Source organism: Tamandua tetradactyla, chromosome 8, assembly GCF_023851605.1.
Source record: "Tamandua tetradactyla isolate mTamTet1 chromosome 8, mTamTet1.pri, whole genome shotgun sequence".
NCBI classification, from domain to species: domain Eukaryota; kingdom Metazoa; phylum Chordata; class Mammalia; order Pilosa; family Myrmecophagidae; genus Tamandua; species Tamandua tetradactyla.
Window position 1 is genome coordinate 75,094,077 of NC_135334.1, and position 25,501 is coordinate 75,119,577.

At 42.2% G+C, this 25,501-nt stretch overlaps 2 protein-coding genes across 8 annotated transcripts in view; both read left to right on the top strand.

The window, feature by feature from the left end:
- STIM1 (stromal interaction molecule 1) overlaps positions 1-23,789 on the top strand; it is a 311,883-nt gene extending 288,094 nt beyond the window's left edge. For 5 of the 7 annotated variants that reach the window (XM_077113754.1, XM_077113756.1, XM_077113759.1 and 2 more), the window contains 6 exons: positions 12,958-13,125; positions 13,688-13,788; positions 14,046-14,281; positions 15,468-15,560; positions 17,257-17,323; positions 21,837-23,789. In XM_077113754.1, the coding sequence (XP_076969869.1) occupies positions 12,958-13,125; positions 13,688-13,788; positions 14,046-14,281; positions 15,468-15,560; positions 17,257-17,323; positions 21,837-22,353 (1,182 nt within the window). In that variant the 3' untranslated portion in view covers positions 22,354-23,789. Of the gene's footprint in view, positions 1-12,957; positions 13,126-13,687; positions 13,789-14,045; positions 14,282-15,467; positions 15,561-17,256; positions 17,324-19,573; positions 19,611-21,836 lie in introns of all 7 variants that reach the window. The other 2 variants (XM_077113760.1, XM_077113755.1) reach the window with 2 other exon arrangements.
- Positions 23,790-24,770: 981 nt separating this feature from the next.
- The window catches only part of RRM1 (ribonucleotide reductase catalytic subunit M1), a 48,452-nt gene continuing 47,721 nt past the window's right edge, over positions 24,771-25,501 (top strand). The window contains exon 1 of the mRNA XM_077113752.1: positions 24,771-25,207. Coding sequence (XP_076969867.1) covers positions 25,189-25,207 — 19 coding nt within the window. The 5' untranslated portion in view covers positions 24,771-25,188. The remainder of the gene's footprint in view (positions 25,208-25,501) is intronic.

Consider the following 25,501-nt stretch of genomic DNA (forward strand, 5'->3'; position numbering starts at 1 on the left):
AGTTTGCTAGCTGCCAGAATGTTATATATCAGAAACAGAATGGCTTTTAAAAGGGAGAATTTATTAAGTTGTAAATTTATGGTTCTAAGGTGAAGAAAATTAAAGCAAGTCTATAAAAATGTCTTAATTAAGGCACCAACAAGAGGTTACCTTCACTCAGGAAAGGCTTATGAAGTTCAGGGTTTTTCTCTCAACTGGGAATGCATATGACGAACAATGTCAATGTTTGCTAACTTTGTTTCCAGGTTTCTTGTTTCATGAACGTCCCCCAGGGGCGTTTTCTTTCTTCATCTTCAAAGGTCTCTGGCTGTGTGGGTGCTCACGGTTCTGGTGACTCTAAGAAATGACTCCAAAATGCCTCCTCTTTATAAGGATTCCAGTAAACTAATCAAGACCCACCTGGTATGGGTGGAGTCACAACTCCTTGAAAGCCGTGCAATCAAAAGTTACCACCCGCAGTTGGGTGGATCACATCTCCATGGGAACAATCAAAAAGCTCCCAGCCAACAATATTGAATGGGGATTAAAGGACATGGCTTTTCTGGGTCCACCACAGATTCAAACTGGCACAAACACTCATTTTCTATTGGGCATATAATAGGGTATTTACATTTTTACCTTTGTTAGAAACTGCCCGAAAGCTTTTCCAAAATGGTCGTCCCAATTTATAAGCCACCAGCAATGTATGAGAGTTCTAATTGATCTACAATGTTGGTATTTTTTGTCCTTTTAATTTTAGGCATTCTGGTAGGGGTGTGGTGGTATCTTGTGATTTTAATTTTAATTTCGCTAAGGAGTAATAATACTGAACACCTTTTCAAATTCATTGGTAATTTGATTTGGAAAGTATTTGTTCCAAGTCTCATTTTTAAAATGTTGTCTCACATTTTCTTAATGACTTTTAAGAGTTTTTTTTTTTAATATATTGTGGATGGGAGTCTTATACATACATGTATAAATACATTTACGTATATAAACACACATATACATAAAAAATATAACCCTCTATGGCTTGCTTTTTTACTCTCAATATTGCCTTTTGATGAACAGAAATTCTTGATTTTAATGTTCATTTTAATCTATCTTTTTTTGTTAAGATTGGTCCTTTTTGTATTCTGTTTAAAAAAGTCATTCTCTACCCCCAAGGTATTCACTCAAACTTTCATCTAGAAACTTTATGTTTTTACTTTTCACATTTAGAGTTATGATTTATTTCAAATAAATTTTTGTTTATGATATGAGGTAGGGAGTCAGTGTTCTTCGACCCTCCCCCCTTTACCGAAAAGATGGTCCTTCCTCCCACTGAATCGTAGTGGCTCCTTTGCTGAAAATCAGATACCATTCTGCAGTCTCTCTTCTGGGGTGTATTTGACTGTCCTTGAAAATGTCTCATAAGTCTTGATATCTAGTAGCATTAAGTTCTTCTGCTTTATCCTTCTTCAAGATTACTTTGACTATTCTGGGTCCTTTGTACTTACATATTAGCTTGTCATTCTGCTGTCTCCCTACCCCACGCACTCCCCAACTGTCCAGGAAAACCTGGAATTTTGGTTCTGTTTGCATTTAACCATAGATCAACATAAGGAGAATTGGCATTTTAACCAAATGACACTTCCGGTCTTTGGGCATAGTCTATCCTGCCGTCTATTTAAGTCATTTTAAAGTTCCCTCGGCAGTGTTTTGTAGTTTTAAGAATAGAGGTCTTGCGTGTTTTAAAAACTTTAACTTGCTCTAATTTTTCTAGCTTCTTGAGGTGGAAGCCTAGGCCATTAATTTTAAACCTTTAATCTTTTCTTCTATGGGCATTTAGAGCTATAAATTTATGACTCAGTACTGCTTTAGTTGTGTTTAATAAGTTTTGATAGTTCATCTTTTTTCATTATCCTTCAGTTGAAAAGATTCTAAAATTTCCATGTGATTTATTTTTTGACCTACACTTACTTAGAAGATATGTTGCTTATCTCCAGCCAACATGGCAAGCAAACTCACTGACCTCCCTCTGTCTATGTGGGACAGGACTCCCAGGGTGTAAACCTTCCTGGCAACGTGTGACAGAAATCCTAGAATGAGCTGGGATTCAGCATCAAGGGATTGAGACAACCTCCTTGACCAAAAGGGGGAAGAGGGAAATGAGACAAGACAAAATAAAGTGTCAATGGCTGAGAGATTTCAAACAGAGTCGAGAGGTTATCCTGGAGGTTATTCTTATGCATTTTATAGATATCCCCTTTTTAGTTTAAGGTGTATTAGAGAGGCTAGAGGGAAGTGCCTGAAACTGTAGAACTGTGTTCCAATAGCCATGTTTCTTTAAGATGATTGTGTAATGATACAGCTTTTGCAAGTGGTTATGTGATTGTGAAAACCTTGTTCTGATGCTCCTTTTTTCTACAGTATGGACAGATAAGTAAAAAATATGGATTAAAGATAAAAAAAATAATAAGGGGAACAAACGTTAAAATAAATTGGGTAGAGGGAAATACTAGTGGTCATTGGGGGAGGTGAAGGGATATGGTATGTATGAGTTTTTTCTTTTTTCTTTTTATTTCTTTTTCTGGTGTGATGTAAAGGTTCTCAGAAATGATCATGTGATGAATATACAACTATGTGATGATATTATGAGCCATTGATTGTACACCAAGTATAGAATGTTCACACATTAAGAATGTTTGTCTTGTATGTTGATTGATTTTATCAATAAAAATTAATTTTAAAAAGTATGTTGCTTAATTTCCAAACACTTAAGGAGTTTTTCTTATTGGTATCTAGTTTAATTTCACTGTGGTCAGAAAATTTTGTTATATGATCTAAGTTCTTTGAAATTTGTTGAGACTTGGTTTATGTATACAGACTAAACAATGAGCTAAAAGGCAAAGATTGTCATACTGGATAAAAAAACAAACCCTAAGTAATATAGTGATTCCATCAAGATGATGACAGAAGACATCTAGAAAATGCTTCCCTCAGAAACAGCTAAGAAAAGGACAAATCACAATTGCTTGGAACTCTGGAAGACAGCAGAGACTGGAGAAAGACTCCACAAATGCTGAATCAAATAAAGAAAAAGAATAAAGTAACAATGAATTTGGATCTGCTGTTCTGGACCCCTCTCTCTCACTCAGTCTCACGTGACTTAAGAGTCACACAGAGGCAGTACTCCAGCCAGGGTACCTCCTGCTGTGATTAAGACCACATAGCCACTCACAACAGCAAATTAGAATTCCATGCACATTCAGGCAGGGTACCTGAGGCCCTTTAGACCCAGGGTGTGGAACCCAAGTGGTGGTGAGTGCAGACATACAGAAGTGCCCCCAGGAAACAAGAGAGACGTGGGGCAAAATTGTTGGCAAGAGGTGCATACATTCTACCCAGTTTTTCATTGCTGGAGCACCTAAATGAAAAAACATGTGTGTTTGAATGCTGATGCCATCTTGCTTCCTGGCATAGGATACCCTAGTATGGAAACTACTGGAGGCAGAAAAGCCTCATGGAAAAAAAAAGGGAAAACTGAACTGATATAAGGCAGAATGGGTCCCAGGAATGAAATATATAATGAAAAGGGGGCACTGAGTGAGGGAGAGCAGTGGAGCAAATCATAGGAGCTGGAGAGGAAATGTGCACAAAACAAACTATACAGCTTAGGACTACTGGAGAAGGAGAAGAAGAAAGGAATCCTCCTGAAGGTGAAACAATTGCACATAAAAGGACAGTCTTCTTCTAGGACAAGACACAGCTGCAGAAGACCTGAGAAAAGCCGAACAGTTAAATACAGGCTACTTTAAAGGTTCAGTATAAGCTGGACCAGCCATCAAAAAAGAGGCTTAATACATAGCCAATCTATAATAAATCCCAAGGCAAGAGGTTAGCACACCAAATAATTAGATGCTTAGACATCAGCAAAAAATTACAAGCTATATCATGAAGCAGGAAGATATGGCTCAGTCAAGGGAACAAATGAAAACTTTAGAGGAGACAGCAGACTTTGGAGGAACTAATCAAAGAAATTCAAACAAATATAAATCAATTCAAGGAGTTGAAGGAAAAATATGGATAGAAATAAACTAAATATGGATTTAGATGTAAAAAAAATTACAAAAATGTGTGAATAAAAACAAGAATTAGAAAGTTTAAAAAGAAACAACAGAAACCATGGGGATGGAAGATGGAATAATGAAGATCAAAAATACTCTAGCAGTATTTGAACATGCAGAAGAAAGAATCAGTGAGCTAGAAGATGGGACAATTGAAATCATATAGTCAGATGAGCAGATAGAGAAAAGAACAGGAAAAACTGACCAGCATCTAAGAAACCTGTGTGACAGCATGAAGTGTTCAAACATATGCACCATGGGAGTTCCAGAAGGAGAAGAGAAGGGAAAAGGGGGCAGAAAGAATACTTGAGGAAATAATGGCCAAAAATTTCTTAACTCTTAGGAAAGACACAAATATACATGTCCAAAAAGTGTAATGTAAACCAAACTAGATAAACCTTAAAAAATCTACTCCAGCATATTTATTAATCAAAAGGTCATGTGCCAGAGATAAAGAGAGAATTATGAGAACTACAGGAGAAAAACAGTTCATCACATATAAGGGACCTTCAGCAAGACTGAGTACCTATTTCTCACCAGAAACCATGGAGGTTCGAAGGCAGTGGTATGGTATATTTAAGGTTCTGAAAGAGAAAAACTGCTATCCCCACATTCTTTATCTGGCAAAACTGTTCTTCAAAAATGAGCAGGGACATTCCATGCTTATGGATTGGAAGATTAAATATTGTCACTATGTCAATTCTACCCCAAACAGTTTACAGATCAACACAATCCCAACCAAAATTCCAACAGCCTTCTTTGCAGAAATGGAAAATCCAATCATCAAATTTATTTGGAAGGGTAAAGGACCTTGAATAGCCAAAAACATCTTAAGAAAAATGAATTCGGAGGCTCACATTTCATAATTTTAAAACTTACTAAAAAGCTACAGTGGTCAAAACAGCATGGAAGTGGCAGAAAGACAGATACATAGAGCAATGGAATCAAAATGAGAGTTCAGAAATAAATCCTGACTTCTATGACCAACTGATTTTTTTTAAATTGAAGTTAGACTTCATTAAATGCATTAAAATATATAGGGTAACCTCTGAAGAAGAGACAGGAGTATTGCTCAGAAATTACTAAAGAGAAGAATTGGAAAAAGAAAACAATTCCTCAAAAAATACAAATTTTTGTCATTTTGCATATTGGCAAACTCTATTGGTGGGATTGTGTCATCCATATCACCTGATTCTTCTTTTTTTTTTTTTTTAACTTTTTTATTGTATAGTATAATATATATGCAAAGCAAAGAAATAGGAAAGCAATAGTTTTCAAAGCACTCTTCAGTGAGTAGTTACAGGATAAATCCCATACTTAGGGGCTACCATACAATCCTCTCAGATTTTTCTGTCTAGCTGCTCCAGAATTTAGGAGGCTAGAAGGCTTAAATATTTTTTTTATCATCACAATTGACTTTTTTTCTTTCTTTTTTTGTGAAAAATAACATATACAAAAAAGCAATAAATTTCAAAGCCTGGCATCACAATTAGTTGTTGAACATACTTCAGTGTTTGACATAGGTTACAATTCCACAATTTTAAGTTTTTGCTTTTAGCTTCTCTAAGATACTGGAGACTAGAAGAGATATAAATTTAATGATTCAGTGTGCCAGTTTGAAAGAATGGTTGTACCCTATAAAAACCATGTTTTAATCCTGATCCCATTTTGTAAAGGCAGCTGTTTCTTCTAATCCCTATCCAGTACTGTATGTTTGAAACTGTAATTAGATTATCTTCCTGAAGGTGTGACTCAATCAAGAGTGGTTGTAAGCTGGATTAGGTGGAGACATGTCTTCACCATTGAGGTGGATCTAGATTAGTTTACTGGAATCCTATAAAAGATGAAACATTTTAGAAAATGAGAGAGATTCTGAGAGAGCAGAGAATGACATAGACACAAGAAGCAGAGAGTCCACCAGCCAGCAACCTTTGGAGATGAAGAAAGAAAATGCCTCCCAGGGAGCTTCATGAAACAGGAAGCCAGGAGAGAAAGCTAGCAGATGACTCCATGTTTACCATGTGTCCTTCCAGCTGAAGGAGAAACCCTGGACTTCCTCGGCCTTCTTGAACCAAGGTATCTTTCCCTGGATGCCTTAGATTGGACATTTCTAAAGACTTGTTTTAATTGGGATATTTTCTTGGCCTTGGAACTGTAAACTTGCAGCTTATTAAATTCCCCCTTTTAAAAGCCATTCCATTTCTGGTATATTGCATTCTGGCAGCTAGCAAACTAGAACATTCAGCATTCATATTCTTTGTTAAATACTATCTTCTCTGTATAACTCCACCATCACCCTTGATCTTTCCAGCCCTCTCTTTAGGGGTGTTTGGGCTATGGTGATTCTAAATTTTTCATATTGGAAGGGTCTGTTACTAATATGGGGTAGGGAGATGGAACTATCTGATGTTCTGGAGAGGCTGGGCCCTCTAGGTTTCAGGACTTATCTGGACCAGGGACCCATCTGGAGGTTTTGGTTTTTGGAAAGTTACTCTAGTGCATGGAACCCTTGTGGAGTCTTATATATTGCCCTAGGTGTTCTTTAGAATTGCTGAAATGGCCCTCGTTGGGGTTTGGCAGGTTATGATAGGTAGCAATGTCTAACTGAAGCCTGCGTAAGAGCAACCTCCAGAGTAGCCTACCAACTCTATTTGACTCTCTCTGCCACTGATGCTTTATTAGTTACACTTCTATTCCCCCTTTTGGTCAGGATGGAATTGTTGATCCCAGGGTTCCAGAACCATATTCATCCCTGGGAGTCATCTCCCATGTCACCAGGGAGACTTTCACCCCTGAATGTCATGCCCCACATTGTGGGGAGGGAAGTGATTTCACTTGCAGAGTTGGGCTTAGAGAGAGTGAGGCCACATCTGAGTAACAAAAGGGATCCTCCAGAAGTAATTCTTAGGCATACCTACAGGTATTCATGGCCAACTGATTTTTGACAAGGCTGCCAAGTCCATTCAGTTGGGGAAGAATATCTCTTCCACGAGTTTTGCTAGTAAAACTGGATATCTATATATACAAAAGAAAGAAGAGGGCTATCTCACATCACATTAAAAAGTTATTCAAAATGTATCAAAGACATAAATATAAAAACTAGGACTATAGAGGGTGCAAGGGTAGTTCAGTGGTAGAATTCTTGCAGAAAACCCAGGCTTGATTCCCAGCCCATGCACTTCCCTCCCCACCCCCAAATAAAAACAAAACAACAACAACAAAAAAAAAACCAAGCAAAACAAAGGTAAAAACAAACAAACAAAAATTCAACAAATATTGCTGCAATAATAGGATACTCACATGGAAAAATAATGAAATGTGACCCCACCATACAGCATACAAAACAAACAAAAACAAACAAACAAACAAAAAAACAGAACTATAAAACTCTTAGAAGACAATGTAGGGAAGCATCTCCAGATACTTGAGTTAGGAAATGGTTTCCTAGACTTTGCATCAAAAGCATGAGCAACAAAAGAAAAAATAGATAAATAGGATCTCATAAAAATTTAAAAATTTTGTATATCATAGAACTTCATCAAGAAAATAAAAAGACAGCCTATGGAATCAGAAAAAATATTTGGAAACCACATCTCTGATAAGGGTTTAGTTTCCAGAATAGAATCTATTAGAAAAATCCTACAACTCGACAACAAAAATACAACAACTCAATCAAAAATCATCAAAAGACTTTTTCTCTTTGAAGAAGATATAAAAGTGGCCAAAAAGCACATCAAAAGATGATTAACATTATTAACTATTAGGGAAATACAAATAAAAAATCACAGTGAGATGCCACTTCACACACACTAGTATGGCCATTATTATTTAAAATATAAGTAAAATATAACATGGTTTAGAGAATGTGGAGAAATAGGAACATTTGTTAATTTTTGATGGTAATGTAAAATAATTTTGAGCTTATCCCTCAGAAAGTTAAGTATAGAATTACCATATATCCCTGTAATCCCACTTCTAGGGTTATAGTAAAAATAATTGAAAGCATGGACTTGAACATATATTTGCACATCAGTGTTCTTAGTGGCTTTATTCACAGGTGCCAAAAGATGTAAGCAACCCAAGTGTCCCATCAACATTTGAATGGATAAGCAAAATGTGGTATATACAAATAAAAGAATTTTATGCAACCATGAAAAGGAGCAAGGTTCTGATACATGTGATAACATGGATGAACTTTGGAGACATCATGCTGAGTGATATAAGCCAGGCAATAAAGGAAAAATTTTTGTATAATCTCACTGATGGCACTAATTAGAATAAGCAAATTCATAGAGTCAGAAACTACAGTTAAAGTTACATGGGGCTGGGGAGGTATAGAGAATGGAGAGTTAAAGCTCAGTTGGTGCAGAATATCTTATGAAAGTGATGGAAAAGTTGTGTAATGGATAAAGATAATGGTAGCACAACATTGTGAATGTAACTAACACCACTAAATTTTATATCTGAATGGGGCTAAAAGGGGAAAATTTTAGGTTGTGTATATGTTACAAAAATTTAAAAAATAGAATTAATTACAAAAATAATTTGTAAGCTTGGGAACGGGTGAGGATATAGATGAAAATAAGATTGGCCATAAGTTGTTAATTGAAGAAGCTAGGTGATGAATATATGAGTTTTCAGTATTCTATTTAATTTTGGAATATGTTTAATATTTTCTAGAATAAAAAGTAAAAATAAAGTTATATAATTTTTTTAAAAAACCCAACTGTATGCTGTTTACAAAAGTTACACTTTAAATATGAGGATATAAAGATTAAAAGTGAGAAAGATATAGTATAATTAATCATCAAAATAAAGCTGGTGTTAATAGTGGACAAAGTAGACTTTATGTCATGAAGTATTACTAGAGACAGAAATAGACATTTCATATTGATAAATGGATGAATTCGAACATAATATAGAAAATAACCCTTAATTGGGGTTTACCTAATACAGCTTAAAAGTATATAAAACAAAAATTGAACAAAATAAAAGTTAATAGAAGAATTCATAATCAAATTTGGAGATTTTAACATACCTGTTTCAATAATAACTGCCAAAAATGTCTTCAGTTAAGGATATAAAAATTTAAACAATCTAAATTTTAAAATGTATGCAAAAAATTTTATACAAAAATTTAGACAAACACATAAAGAACATTGTATCTAACAACTGCAGAATACACATTCTTTTTAGAGTATACATATCTCTTAAAATATTGCTTCTGCTCCATTCTCACCTCTCCTTCTGGTAATCCAATTATATTTATTTTAGATCTTTTAACTGTATTCCACATATCTCTTGATATTTAATTCTGTTCTTTTCTTTTTTTCTTCTGTGCTTTTGTTGGGTTATTTTCCACTGATCTATCTTTGAGTTCCATAATCCTATATTCTTCTATGAACAGTCTAATGTTTAACCCATATAATGGATTCCTACTCTCAGATAATGTACTTTTTCAGTTCTAGAATGTCCATTTCATTTGTTTTCATAGATTCCAATTCTGTGTTCAAAATTTCCGTTTTTTTCATCTGTTGTATCCATCTTTTCCTTTATATTATTTAATATATCAGTCTAATTATTTTAAAGTCCTTGTCTGATATCTCTAATATCTTGATCAGCTAATGGACTCCTTATTTTTCCCCTTGATTGTTGGTTATATTTCCCTGCCTCTTCTCATGTCTAGTAATTTATTTTTGTTGAATGTTGGACAGTGCATATAAAAAATAATAGGAAAAAATAATAGAGCCTCCAGATGATTTTCTCTTAATCAAAATATAGGGTTCCTTCTTTCTTGTGTTAGGTGGTTAGGATAAGTTGCTGATCACTTCAAGCCAATCAGACTGAGATGTACTGAAACTGGGTTGCAGTTTTGGTAAGACTCAGTTTCTCTCTCATTTGCTGTTTTTTTTCTCAGATTTGTCCTTCCCGGACTTTTTACTAGAAGCTGGTGGATTTCTTTCTCCTCAGTCCTAAAAGGCTATGAAAAATTGAGTTCTGCCATTTGGAAATTTTGAATTTAGCTCTTAATCTCCTGTGCCTCATAGTTTCAAACGTTGGCAATTTGTCTTAAGGAAAAGACTGGCTGTGTGTTTGAAGCAGGTCCTTTTCTTTTTGCAATATTTTGTGCTTTAAGCACAGTGAAATTATGGGAGATTTTATTCCACTTTTTGGCCAAGCATCTTAGTCTCTTTTACAGCTCCAGAACTTAGTCAATGCCCTGTAGGGAAAAGTGGATATATGTGTGGGACTCGCTAATTTCCAATTTGTCATACCAGACCCATGCTACCACCCAAAGCTAGGCTGGTTTCTCTTTTCCCCAGGAAGTCCTTCTGCCCGGACAAAACCTCCTTAATCCACTCCCAGAATTTCAAATGCCTCCAAGGGGAAAATTAGCTGGCATTTGTCAGTTCACCCTAGAAGTGCTTTTCCCTCTCTGGATTTTTAATTCATTTATTTAGTTCAGTATTCTCAAACTTTTTGTACTCAGGACCCCTTTACTCTTAAACAGTTATTTAGGATCTGAAAGGATATTTGTTTATGGGGACTAGATATTGATATTTATCCTATTAGAAATTAAAATAGAATATTTAAAAATATTCATTAATTCACTGAAAACTACCATATTAAACTCATTGAATGTTAGCATAAATAATACATTTTTTAGTGAAAAATCACCCCATTTTCCAAAACAGAAAGAATTTAATGAGAAGAATGACTTTTTTGCAAGTCTCTTTAATATCTGGTTTAATAGACAACTGGCTTCTTATATTAGTGTCTATTTTCAGTCTTGTGATATTACATGTCACATAGGCTCTGGAGAACTGCACAGTTCAGGCATGAGAGAGTGGGAGTGAAAAGGTAAATAATATGTAGCATTATTATGAAAGTAGTTTTTATCTCACAGATACTCTGCAGTATCTTGGAAACACATGAATCACACTTAGAGAACTGCATACCTTCTTCCTGTGGCTTCTCCTGCTGTCTGATGTCCTTGAAAATATAATGTTCATTATTTATGCAGCTTTAACCAGTTGTGTTGAAGCAGAACTGTTCTTTTGCCATGATTTACTGTACTCTACTAGGAAATAAAAGTCAGGTGATAAACACTTTAGAACATATAGCTCAGTGGTTCTTAACTTTGGCAGCATATTAATATCACCTTAACATTTTTGAGGCCCAGGCCAGCACCTGAAATAAATGAAATCAGACTCTCTGGTTGAGGTCCGGCTACCAGTGTTTTTAATGGTCCCCAGGTGGTTCCAGTGTCGGCCAAGTTGAGGACCACAGCCATAGACCAACAGGATAGGTCTAGTGAACTCTGACTTGCTGCATCCCTTATCTGCTGTATTCTTCTGCTTCGGGTTTTCATTACTTATGTGTGGCAAGAGGTGTTTGTCTCTCTCTGTGCCCCTCGTCTCCCCCTATTTTGTAGTTATTTCTCTCATTAAACAAAAAATGTTTGCTCCTGTTAGGCCAGCCCTTTAGAGTGTCTCGCCACTTCATGCTTTCCTCTGCTTACTCCCTCTTTTTTTCTTTATCAGTTCTCCCCTTTTTAGTTTATTCCATCCCTTTAACTACCTTTAATGTACAACTTGATCATAAATTGGTGGATTAGTCTCTATGGTATCTGTCTTCATTTTAAATCTATAAAGCTAGGGGTGGGCAATTTTACAGTTTCTTTTTTGAAGAATAAAAGCCAAATGAAGATTGGCCCTCTTATTAGCTCTCAAAGGAACAAAGGTGTTCAGTGCTTACCTCAAGCCCTCCAGGTGTATTTTCGGCTGTGAGAGGACTTCAGATCTGCTGTGGGGTATCTTGTTCACTGGCTGACGTTGGGGATTACAAGACTGCTCTCAATCCCTGTTCTCTGGAATTCTGACCAGCTGAAGGTCGGGGACCAGATGGGTGTGTTTGGGATCACTTAGAATGGTAGCTTGAGTGAGATAACAAGGTTTCCTGTCTAATGTCTGCACACACTTTCAGATCTTTCACACTTGAATGTGACTACTATCTGCTTCATTTTCTGTGCTGTGCAGAGAAGTCAGTGAAGTGATTTTTAATTTGTCCTTACATGTCTTGGCCTCTGTGGGCAATGTCCCTGTTAGGAGTGGACATGCTTGTTGTCTTCCGACCTTGTAGAGTCCTCTTCAAACTCTCCCTGAAGTGTGCAGCAAAAGAATCATAAGACATTGTCTCTGGGCTATACGAAATTTTGGAGGGCATATACTCTTCTGCAGTAGCAGTCATTTTTGAGGACTCTCTGACATGAGGCCTTCATATAGCTCCTGTGATTGGGAGGCCAATGTCTCCTAAGGTAACCTCTTTTCACTTGTGGTTTAGATTTGCATGGGAAAAAACCCTTCCTCACATTGAATTAAGATCTGCTATAGGAAGCACAGGGCAACCAGCCAACTGAATAACAGACTAGGGAACAGAACAAAATTTCCGGACTTCCAACCAAGTACTTTTTCTGTCACATTGTGATGTCTTGAGATGTAAGCACAGACCCCAACTCTCAGAAAGAATACTCAGTGAGCTGACCTGTGCCTCTTGAGAGCAGGGAAGATTTTTGATGTTGGCTGCATGATTAGGAGAGGCAACTGATGTGATAGGAAAAGAGAGCCTTAGTTGGAGAGCAAAAATATCTCAAGTTCTGGTTAATGCTGTTGTCTTTGTGACCTTGAATAGGTTACTTCCTCCTCTGTTCTTATGTATAAAATACAGAGAATGATCCTTGTCCTTTCTGCTTCCTGGGAGAGCGTACATGAAGTAGGAGGTAAGAACCTTGAATTCTTCAACATCATACAGAGGTACTGGAGAAGTTCATAGTAGTGGTAAATGGACTCACATTCCCTTTTCTGTACAGGTTCGGGAGGCCTTAAGGAAAGCAGAGAAGGAGCTGGAGTCACACAGCTCATGGTATGCTCCAGAGGCCCTTCAGAAGTGGCTGCAGCTGACACATGAAGTAGAGGTGCAGTACTACAACATCAAGAAGCAAAATGCTGAGAAGCAGCTACTGGTGGCCAAGGAGGGGGTAAGATCTGTCCTCCTGCTTCCATCTTACTTCTTCCCTCTTCTCTCCTCGTCTTCCCCTGGCCCTTCTCCCTCCTCTCTGCCTCTCTCCTTCCCTCCCATTGGGCATCTCAAATATCTAGTTATATCAGAATAAAGAGATCTCCAGATGCTAATGCATAACTCCTGATAATGTTTTCAAGCTTCTGGACAAGGAAATGAGGGTATGGGAATACTTCCATCTGCCTCCTGGGAAAGATGAGGCCAAGAGGAGGCAGGTAGAGGGGAGGCTCTGCTAATCCCTGACTGCCATGGGGGCAGAGGTCCTTCTGGGATTAGGGTACTGTCAGGAGACCCTTTTGCTGCTTCTCTCCTTTCCTCTATTGTCTTTTATTTCCTTCTCTTCCTTCCCCACACTCGTCCCTCCCCTTGCCTTCCTTTTTTTTTTCCTCCATTTTCTTTCTTTTTCCTTGTGCAGCCTAAGCTTTGCTTGGAAGAGGGAAACCCAGCCACTGGAAGTCCCTTCTCCTTTTTTCCACCCTTTAATACCTGCTTTCTTTAAGCTGGGGGCCTCATCTTTGCAGGCTGAGAAAATAAAAAAGAAGAGAAACACACTCTTCGGCACCTTCCATGTGGCCCACAGCTCTTCACTGGATGACGTGGATCACAAAATCCTCACAGCTAAGTAAGTCATCCCAGTTGCCCAGCCCTGGCAACGTCCATACACTCCCTAGAGCTTGAGGTTGTACAAGTTCTCTAACCCCGATTCTTTTTTATCCCTGGTAGAGAAATAGCTCTGGTCTCCTGTCCTAAGCCCACCTTGCTCTTGAGTTTATGATTTTACAATGTTTCCTGTTCACCTATATCCTCCCACAACTTGTTTCTCTAAGAAGAGGCCTCATACTCAGCGCAGACCTGCAGTTCTCTTTCCTCTGTCTTCAGGCAGGCCCTGAGTGAGGTCACAGCAGCACTGCGGGAGCGCCTGCACCGTTGGCAACAGATTGAGATCCTCTGTGGCTTCCAGATCGTCAATAACCCAGGCATCCACTCATTGGTGGCTGCCCTCAACATAGACCCCAGCTGGATGGGCAGCACCCGCCCCAACCCTGCCCACTTCATTATGACTGATGATGTGGATGACATGGATGAGGAGATTGTGTCACCCTTGTCCATGCAATGTAGGTGACATCTTGGGTGGGGATGAGGGAAGGAGCCTTTGATACACATGCTGATAAGTCCTTGGCCTCTGCTGTATGTCATCAGCATATGGGTATAGATACCATAGAAGATAGTTCAATTTATGTCCTTGGTTAATAAAGCACACTTTGTATCAGGATTTTTCTTTATAGGTTTCCTGTGTGGTTTTTCCTTGCTGTATGCTCTTTCTGCCCCTTTGGGTCTGTTGTGTTATATGTGTCACGTGTCTCCATTCACCCTCTGTTTTTCTTTATCTCTCGCCTTTCTATCCCATCTCCCTTTATAAAAATAATCTCTTCTAGTGGTTCATAATGTAAAAATGGCATTTGTTCGGATTTTTTATTATACTGATTTGTTTTCATTTAAGTTCTTTATTCTTAATTGCTAACGTAGATGGATAGAATGGTCTCTTTCTCTCTGCCTTTTGGTATGAGGTACCATGAAGTAACAGTCCCTTAAAGTGATATAGCCCTAAATCCCCCAAGCCTGAGAGCATTCTTGCCCAGGAGGGATCTCCTGCACAAGCATGTCTGGCTTTCTGCCTGAACCCTCGGGCCTCCCCATCCTCTGTCCCGGGTTTCCCTCTCCTGTTTCCCCTGGGAGAATGATGAGAGTTGAGTAGAACAAAGCCAGAAAAGACAACACTTATGGAAATTCTTCAGTGAATAAAGGGACTTTCACTCTCCCACAGTTGAGTTTTTCTTTGAACTAAGAGTCTGTTGTAGGTAAAGAGAATAGGCCTTTAGGAGAAAGTGTTATCCTGGACCTGTATTCTTTCAGTGCAGAGGGGATGGCAGAAAGCTGGGGCTGGGTTAGGGACTCCTTTTCAGAAAACCAGATTTTAAGAATCAAATCAGGCTGGATTGCAAATCCACATAGGATTTATTTGTTCTTCAATGATACTTTGCCCCTGGCTAAGCCTCTTTGTTTCCCTGATATGCTATTTTGTCAGGCCTTTTTAGTCAAAGGCCTAACAAGGTCATTATTGACAGACAGAGTTTGGGCTTGATTCACTAATCTAAAGACCCCTATATTCTCCAGTTTGGGAGGGACCTCATTAGCTCTGAACTACCCCCACCCCTGACCCTTCCCTTATCCCACTGGTGGGCAGGCTGAAGCCCTCTGTAAATCAGATTCTCTTCTTTTGGCCTGGCTGTTGGACCCTAGATGCTGCCTGGCTGATGGGGCGTAGGTTCAGTGACCGCTCTCTCTGCTCTACATCCGCCGGCTCGGATGATCAGTCCCTCTGGAAATACCCGGGTTTGAGGAGCCCCTTTGGGGCTTTTGTTTTTCCAACTTTGGGGACTAAACCAGCACTCCTACCCCATGGGAACCTCTCCTGCCTGCCTCACGCTCCTGCCTGCTCCCTCTATTCCCGCAGCACTACCCCTACTAACTGCAGGGAGCGGTTGGGGGGTGAGAAGAATCAGCCTGCTCAGCAGAGGGCTGGAGAGAAAGCACCCATGTTAATGGAAAGCTTAGGCTTTTCCCTTCAGTCCTGCTAGGCAGATGTCCTGGTGACCCTTCTTCCAGCTGGGCTGGGCTGGAGGGAGGAATATAAAGATTACTCCCCTTTTCTCTTTTTTCATGTTTCTCCCCTACCCTCACAGTTTCCCTCTTCTTTTTCCCTCTTCCTGTCCCTGTCCCTGCTTCCTCTTCCCCTTTAGCCTCCCTTTCATGTCTTGAAAGTTACCAGCCCTGCCTCCCCAACTCTCAGTCACATGGAACTGTACTCTCCCCTGGTGGCCCTTCAAAGGCTTCTGCCGCCTTGTTGCCTGGTCCTTTCTTCCATCCGTAGGGAGAAGGCAGAGTGACCCATCTATCAGGGTAGAGGAGAAAGAACAAAGGTCTGAATTCTCTTTCCAGCTACAGCTGGGAGTAAGGGTGCTTTAGTATATTTCTGAGTTACCTGGTGTCCACATATGCCTTCACTGAGCATGGGGGCCATCATCTTCTAAGAGCCTGATTGAGCTGGTTCTTTGTTGTTTACATGTTTATTGGAAGAAATTTGGAAAGTAAATATGAGCAGAAAAAAGGCATCCATACTCCCACCATATTTGAACACTTTCTCTTTCTGTCTTTTTTTTCTGTGACTTTTTAAGATGTGGTTGAGATAATAAAAACCACTATCATTTATTGAGTGCCGCGAACTGTACCAGGTACCAGGTACTTTAAATATGTTTTCTTGAATCCTCACAATAACTCTGTAAGATTTTATAAATTAGGAGACATGCTCAGAATGGGGAAGTAAATTACTCAAGGTCAGACAACTAGAAAGTAGGAAGGCCTGGGTTCAAATTCTAGTCTCTTGTGTACCCAAACTCATGGTTTTCTATTATATATAACTTTGTATCCTGGTGTTTTTTTTTTTGTTTGTTTGTTTTTTGTTTTTTGTCATTCAGCATTTTAATAGGCATTTTTCATGTTCGTAAAATCTTTTCACAAGCATCATTTTTAATAGCTCAGTAGTCTTCTAGCAACTGGATATATTATTCTCCCACCTTTATGTTTGCTTTTATGCAATTATTAATAATGATGTGATAAACATGTTTGTGTATAAATCCTTGTCTGAGTTGTGAATTATTTCCTGAGGTTGGCTTTCTAAAAAGGCTGGTTCTTAGTGCTCTCCCAGACCTTGCCTCAAGCCCCATCCTACCCTGCCCCTGCCTGTGTCCTCCTACTAACTGCCTTGCCACCTCCCTTTACGGTAACATTGGCCTTTGGTCTCCTTCCATTGGAATTGCTACTGAAACTGACCTGGGCACCTCATCTTCAATTTCCCCTTCCTTTCAGGACTCTTGGTGGGAGGTTTCTGGGAGGAGGTGCCTCATTCTCCAAATTGGGCACCAAAGGCCCAGAGTAGTCTCCAGCAGGCACTGTTCCATGGCCAACCCTGCTTGCCTACCAGCCTAAACTGGGCTGCCTCATCCTAACATTTTGTTTACTCTCCTTGCAGCTCCCACCCTGCAGAGCAGTGTCCGGCAGCGCCTAACGGAGCCACAGCATGGCCTAGGATCTCAGAGGTTGGTAGAGGGCGAGGCTGGCCACTTCTTGACAAGGCGGGTATCTCTGCGGCGAATACGCAGCCTTTCATCTGGACAGTCTTTCAGTTCTGAAGGCCACGGGACCAGTCCTCCATCTGCCTCTGCTTCTTCCTCCTGCTCTTCCTCCACCACTGCCGCCGCCGCCATCACCACCACCACCACCACCACCACCGTCCATGTCCACCCTGTTTATTACCATCACAGCACTTCCTCTTTCCTCCAGATGGAGCCCTACCCTGACCTACCCCATTCTAAGAGCACTGCTGTGATGCCTGGGCATTCAGAGAGCATGGGGTATCAGCTGTCTCTCTTCTCTTCCTTTCTTCCCTTCCTTCCTTTTCTGTGTTTTTACCTTGGCCTCTGCCTGCTGGCTGCTGCTTGATCAGCTGTGTGGGGGGTGTGTGTGTGCAGTGGGCAGTTTTCTCCTTGTCCCATCCTTTTCCAGCGCTGGGACTTCTTCTTAAGGTCAGGCTAACCACCTGCACTTTTGTCCCCTTCTCTGATCAGGGTTTGCTGATCCTCCTCCCTCGTGGTCCTATAGCACTTTTGCCTAACTAACTATGCACTTTCACATCAATTTTCTTAGTGGAGTCCTTACTTCCTTTATTCTTTTACAAACATTTATTGATACGTACTCTATGTAAGACTCCATGTTGGGCATGGAGTTTCATAGATGATAAAATATAATCCCAGCCATCAAGAATTATGGTCTGGTCTGGGATAGGTACCATATATAACTATGGGACAATTTGACAAGTGCTATGGGGGTATTGAGTGGAGATGACTAATACTGTGAATGTGGGGTGGAATGCTTCACAAAAGGGATAATATTTATGCTAACACTGTGTGCAGGGAAAGGAGAAAGAGTATTTTTGGCAAAGGAAACGTATGTATAGAGGCATGGAGGTTCAAGAAAATATTATATTTTTGTGGCTAGAATATTGGTTATGGGTTGCTGGAAAGGGACAGCAGATGAGAAGTCTAGAATGATGAAGGACCTTGAAAGGCTAACGGCTTTGGCAAATGGAACACCACAAAAGGGTTCCCGAAAGTGAATTGATCAGATTTGCATTTTAGAAATAAGATTTTAGTGACCTGTATAAAGGAGGGATTGGAAGGGGAGACAGCAAGAATTTGAAAGCTGTTGTAGTAGACCAGTGGGGAGATAATGAAGTCTTGGGATGGAAAAGAGAGCATTAATTTGGTGGCTGACTGGGGGGGGGGGGGGGGGGGGTGAAGAAAAGGTAGGAATCTAGTATGACACCCACAAGTCTAGCTTGGGTGATTAAACGGAGTAATGCCCTTCATGGAGGTAGGGAACAGAAGCGGGGGAAAAGATCTAGGGGTTTTGGACAAGAAAGATTTATAGGTAGGGCAGGCATATTCATTTTCAGAGGAGGAATGTAAGGTTCTAAAAGGTTAAGTAATTTTTTCCAGGTCCTACAGCTATTTAGGACCAGAGCAGACTAGAATTTGGCTTTCCATTCCAGGACACTCTGTCTAAACATTTTTATCATCTCACAGGATCCCAATAAGTGAATAGCAAAAGAACTGGTAAAAGGCTTTCTTCTACAGCTTTGTCTGGCAGCTATAGGGACTTTCCTCACTAATACTCCAAGATGCTGGCCTAGGGTCAGTGGTAGTAGCCTTGACCTTGCCTAGAACAAGTTTAGGGGACCCTCATAAAATCCCTCTCCCCTTCGGGTGGTGCAACGGCAGCTCAGTGGCAGAATTCTTACCTGCCATGCCGGAGACCCGGATTCGATTCCTGGTGCCTACCCATGTAAAAGAAAAAAATCCCTCTCCCCTAGCTCTCTTAAGTTGTGACTGTGGCCCAGTCCTGGCCTATGGGGTGCAGCCTACTTTCCCTGTTGCCTCCTTTTGGTACTTCCTCACTCTGGATACCAATGTCTCTAGCTCTGCCCTTGAGCCTCTAGATTTCCTTGGATGCTGTTCCTTTCTCTTCCACAAAAAACTGCCTTTACTAGGATCATCACTCAGCAGAGCTGCTCATCTTCACTGTCATTCTCATTTTCATCCAAAAGCCTAGGCAGGGAGATTGCCCCTCCCATTGCAGATGGAGAGGACTGAATTAGTTGGGGGCATTAGGGGATACTGTGAATCCGTGCTCCAAGGTCTAAGCTGAGGGTAGTGGGGAGGAAGGGTGGGGAGGTACCTTCATCCACGTGGCCTGTTCACTACCTAATTTTCTTTTGTACCATGCACCAGAGGATCGTCTCTAAAGGCAAACAGGCTCTCTAGTAAGGTTAGTAGCTTGGGGATGGGATCCCAAGGCAGCCCAGCCTTTGGGGAGGGATGCCTTTAACCTGAATGGTCTCAAAGATTAAGGGAGGGAAGGTGAACCTGCCCAAGTGGCTTTTTCCTCCTACATCTATCTACCCATGCTTTTTCCCAGGTTTGTCTCTTGCCTTGGAAGTCTCAGCTTCAAGTTAATGAGGGAGGCCTAGGGGGGGGTGGAAATGAAGATCAAATGGGGTTGCAGATCAGGGGGCATAAGGCCGGGAGGGTCCCAACCTCTTGACCTCTCTTCTTTGGCATTAAAAAGATAGGCTCCTAGGAATCTTATTTTTTTTTTTAGCCTAAAGGGTCCCTTTTTCCAATGCAGTTGCTTCCCAGAACCTCCTTGGCACTTTGCTCAGTGCTTCAGTTGAGTGTGGAGAGGGCAGGCTATGGAGAGGATCATCTTGGGGCTCAGAGAAGCACGGATACATTTTAGTAGAAGTAAGGACAGTATCAGATGTCTGAAACTAGGTAGGAGACTGAATAGTGGTAAATACTAGAAATTGTGGCCGAAACAGTGTTTGTTGAACGGAGGCTGGAGCTGGAACTGTTCTCTCTGCTGTTCCCTGTCTCCAGGAAGGTACTGGACCTTGGGTGGCTGCTTTGTTAGTTATTTCCTATTGAGAATTAAACCTGTAATAGCTATAAGCTAACCCCCTGCTTTTGCCCATTTCAGGGGCCTAGAGCCCTCTCTAACTTCTGATTCTCAGCTTCCTTCTTTGCAGGTCCTGTGGTGCTCTCCTCTCCTACTCATGACTCCCTCCCTTTGGCTTCCTGACTCAGACATTAAAACATTTCCCTTAGCCCTCTCCTCTGCCTCTGCGATGATTCTTAGGCCTCTGAAAAGCAGAAGGAGGGTTCAAGGATTGGCCAAGGGACTCCCCTATCCACCCTTTTGTGGCAGGAGGGATGGCATCTGGAATTGGTCCATGGCCTTCTTAGGAACAGCCAGCCCCTTAATGGGTCTCAAGTTCCTGGCCTAGCCCGTGTGTGTGCATATCCAGTGTGCCGTGTGGCATGACCCCATAATGCAGCCTTGCAAAGAAGCCCCTTCTGACTGGCCCACATGTGGGCTTTCCACCTTGACTGGGTTCATCATCTTCATTCCACAATATTTTCTTCATTTCCAAGTGCTTTGCCAACATATTTGATTCTCCAAACAGTCTTGCAAGAATATTGAATTACTGTTATTTTTGTTTTGCCAAAATTGAGAACCAGCAAGGTTAGATGATTAGTCCGGGGTCACCCAGCAAGTCTCAAACAAAGAAGGAAATAGAATTAACCTTCTTTGTGATTTATAGTCCAAAAACTGCTGAACTACTGTCCCTAAAGGCCAATACCCTGCGTTTCTACACCTCCCTATATTCTTCCTGTCAAAAGAGCTCTGAAAGAATTTCCACCTTTCCTGCTGACTCCACAGACAGCTGTTTAAATTCTTAAAACACTTTTCTCTGTAAGCCCTATTAAATCCTGTGAGAGGGTCTTCTGGAATGGTGAAGGATTGTTTGCAAGGCTGTCCTAACCTCCTCTCCAGCCTGGGTCAGGCCCACTGATTGCATGTGCTCTGTTCCTTGTGACCTGGCCCAGAACTGGATAAGTCCCAGGTGACAGAAGTAGGTGGGGGAGGAAGGCATGGGAAATGGTACCTTAGAGCAATAGGTAGCTTCTGTGTTAGCTTAGGGTTGCGTCATAAGAACTCAAACCAGCTCTGAGAAGGACAGATTTTAGTGAGGCAACACCTGTGGGATTCAAGCCTATGATTGCACCAACTTAGACCTTGGTATCCAGCAGGGGTGGGACAGAGGTATTGGAAAGTCCTTTGCTAGACAGATGATGATATAATGACATTACTGTTTTTTGTCTGTCCTTTCTCTCTCCATCACTTTTCCCTTTCTTTTCTTTCTCTTCTTGGTCCTTATTTCTACCAACTTCATCCCCGATCCTACTCTTCTTTCCCTGTCTCTCCTCCAATCTATCCTTATTCCCTATTCCTATTTTCTTGCTTATCCTGTACCACTTGCCCATTCAACTTCTTTCTTCTTGACTCCTCTCCTTCTCACCTGCCTGTTCATCCTGTTTTCTTTCTCCTGCCTCTCTCTCCTTATCTTCTCATATTGTTCTTCTCTTTTCAATTTTCCCCCTGTACCCTATCCTGTATTTTTCCCTCTCTTTTATGCCCTGTGTCTTTCAGGGATTTGACCCATTCCGATTCGGAGTCCTCCCTCCACATGAGTGACCGCCAGCGTATGGCCCCCAAGCCGCCTCCAATGATCCGTGCTGCAGATGAGGCTCTCAATGCCATGACTTCCAATGGCAGCCACCGGCTGATTGAGGGGGTCCACCCAGCGTCTCTGGTGGAAAAACTGCCTGACAGCCCTGCCCAGGCCAAGAAGGCACTCCTGGCATTGAACCATGGGCTAGACAAGGCCCACAGCCTGATTGAGCTGAGCCCTTCAGCTCCAGCTAGTGGTTCTCCATCTTTGGATTCTTCCCACTCTCACAGCCTCAGTTCCCCAGACCCAGACACACCATCCCCACCTGGAGACAATCGAGCCCTGCCGGCCGGCCGAAATACTCGCATTCCTCACCTGGCTGGCAAGAAGGCCATGGCTGAGGAGGATAATGGCTCCATTAGTGAGGAGATAGACTCCAGCCCAGGCCGGAAGAAGTTTCCCCTCAAAATCTTTAAGAAGCCTCTTAAGAAATAGGCAGGATGGGTGTGGCAGTGGTGGGGCAGCTTGTCCTGTCCTGAGTCTTCTGCCTCCCATCCCCCCTCTCCCCTTGCCTCCAAGATACCTGGCCCCTAGAGTGGGGCATGGGAGGGTCTGACCCAGTGCCTGGGTACTGTACATACCCACCCCACCCGCAATCCTTGGGTCTTTCAACATTATTTATTAACTGACCACCATGGCCTGCCTGCCCTGCCTTCCTTCCAACCATGGGCTGCTGCTGCCACTCCTTCTCCAATTCAGTGCATGTCTTAGTTGCAGCTCCCTCCTTGCCTCCTCACCTCCCAGCTCTACCTCTGAGTTCCAGCTTCTGCCTCTGCTATCCCAGTTTTGAGGTTTGGTTTATTGTTTCTTTCTGTCTCCTGCTTTCAGGCTCCTGCCTCTACTCTACTCCTCAACTTCCCATTGCATTTGCAGGGAAGACAGGAGGAGTATCTTCTGACACCTGTGCCTCAGATCCATTCCACCCCCCCCACCCCCCACAATGGTTCTGTTTGCCTAGACTGGGGCCTAGGGCATAATCTTTGGGGTTTGTTCTTTGGGAGTATGGTGGGCCAGTGAGGGCCTCAGGAGCTCACCTGACTCTTCACGCAGGCCTCCATGGAGGGGTATTTGGGAAATTGGGTTGTAAAACCAATTCCCAGAGAATGGATCACCAGAGAGTTTTGCAAAAAGAGGCCAGGCTAGGGGATGGATTATGAGAGCCCTCTCTTGGTTTGAAGATGTGTGAGTGACAGAGCTATAGGCTACAAGACAGTCATCTTTACTCTCTTCCCCCTGCTCCCCCACACTGCAGGAGGGTTTGTCTCTAAGCGGTGCTGCTCTAATGCTCCCCACCATCAGTACTCCTGGAGTTCCCGACAATTGGCCCCCCTGGCCATGGGAGCCACAGCCATGATACAGGGTTCCAGTGGGGAGCCCTGGAAATGTTGGGTAAGGATGTTACAGCATTTGAACCAAAAGACAAAAGAGTTTAAATGTGAAAAAAGAAATTCCTAAATTTCCCAAGTGCCTGCACCACATACTCCCCTTGTCAGACCCCATTGTCATGTTACTGCATAACCTCAGCCAGAGGCTCAAAAAGGACACAGCCAGTTTGGGGAAGGGGTTTAAGGAAGATGGTGTAGATGAAGGTGGCTGTGTTACCACTTTCCCCCACCTTTCCCAGCCTCTTAACGACTCTTTCCCTTACCTATTTTTGCTACTGCTGTAAAGGTATTTTTTCTCTGCCCTATCTCTGCCATGCCTCTACCCTGGGATCCTATATTGGGCCTGAGGTGAGGGCAATTGGGACTGGTCTTAGGAGGGTGCTAGGCTGCAGATGCCTTGTACCCCCTGAACCCCCTCACATGGGTTTTCTCTGTCATTTCATAAGACTCTTAAAGTCCAATAAAGCATGTAGGAGATTTTAACCACTACTGGCTTTGATTCTTATTGTCAAATGGGGTTCTCTGTGGCATAGCAGACAGGGAATGAAGAAGAAACAGTTTCTCCTCTGCCAAGAGAAAATGAAACTCAAATGCACATACCCAAAAACTCCCTGGATAGGGATAACAGATGAAATACTGGATGCCCAATTAAATTGGAATTCCAGATAAACAATGAATTTTTTTTAGTATAATTATGCAGTATTTAGAGCATGCTTATTTTTAATTTGCTTAATTTGGCAACCTTTGAGTCATCTTGAGCCCCACTATCTTACAGCTTTAACTAGGACCTCCTTATGACCTCTGTGGGATCTTGGTTTGCTTCAGATGCAAACGAAGTGAGAAACCAATGAAACGTTTTTAGGGAGAGGAGGCCATAGATGCGATTTCATAAAGATCAGTTTGTGTAGCTCAAATCAGGAATTTGTACATCCAGCCTTGTATGAGGGTTTTCACTGAGCTTACTCCTCACATTCCGTCTCCAAGTTATGTCCATTCTTCCTCCAGAAGGTGACAACCAGCATATTGCTGACCCTGTCTCTGGCACCATCCACTGGAGAGCTCTAAAAGTAAATGGCTCAAGGTTTCGCGACGCTTAAAATTTCCCCAGGGTTTCCTCCATCAAAATGAAATCCAAAAGCCTTTGTTTGGCCTAGCAAGACTCCCTTGTAACCCTTTTGAGGGCCAGGTTCTGGCCAGCTTTATAGCTCTGGGGTTCGGCAGCTGCCTCGGGCTGTAGATCTTAGCCTAGAGCTTGCAGTTTCGGGGTATCATAACGTAACTGTCACTAAAATAAGAAAAACTAATGGATGCTCGGGTTTAGGAGGTTATTCCCGAAATACTTAAACGGATCTAGACTTCGTTGGGACGCCCTCACCACAAGGGTGGGGCTAGGCTAGGCGGGCTCTGCGTGTTACGTCAGGGCTCCGGGGAGTCGGCCTTGCCCACACTCAACATGGCGGAGGGATAACAGCGTTCCTATTGGGCATGCCCACACTCAATGTGACCGCAGCAGGAGAGGCGGGCTCTTGGGCTCTGCCCATACACAACATGGCGGCTACTGCCTGTGCTGCCCATTCGACCCCGGGCCTTGGCAGCGTCGAGTAACGTCATTAGATTGCAGTCGCGTCGCTTTGTGCGTCACGAGTGGCGGGAGCGGGAAGGTGATTTGTATGGTCGCGCCTCTGCTCTAGTGAGGAAAGTGTTGCGCCTCTGGTCTGGTGAGGAAAGTGTTGTGTGGCACCAACTTCAGGCCCTGTAGGTCCTGAAGGTCTGTCCAGCAGCTTCTGGATCTCAACGCTTCGCCCTCTGCCAACTTCGCGATTCCGCCTGCGCCTCAGAGCTGCAACCTCGACTCGAATCCCTCACCACCAGCCACTAGCCCGCGATGCATGTGATCAAGAGAGGTGAGGGGTCCGGGAGGGAGCAAGAGGGTGGTGAGAAAAGGGGGAAGGGGACGCAGGGTGCCGTCTCCGGAGGAGTTATCCACGCTCGCCTGCCGCAGCCGCTTCCCGCCCTTCTGCTGCCTCTTCCCGCCCTTGTCAGGCTGCTTGGCCTTCTGTCTTCCGTCAGTCTGCTCCCCATCCTCCCTTCGGGTTTTCAGTCTGCACCCCCTCGGCTTTGCCACCCTTCCTCATTTCGAGAGATTAACACTTACCCTATATCGATTAGTTGCTGTGCGTGCTGAGCCCCTTATCGTC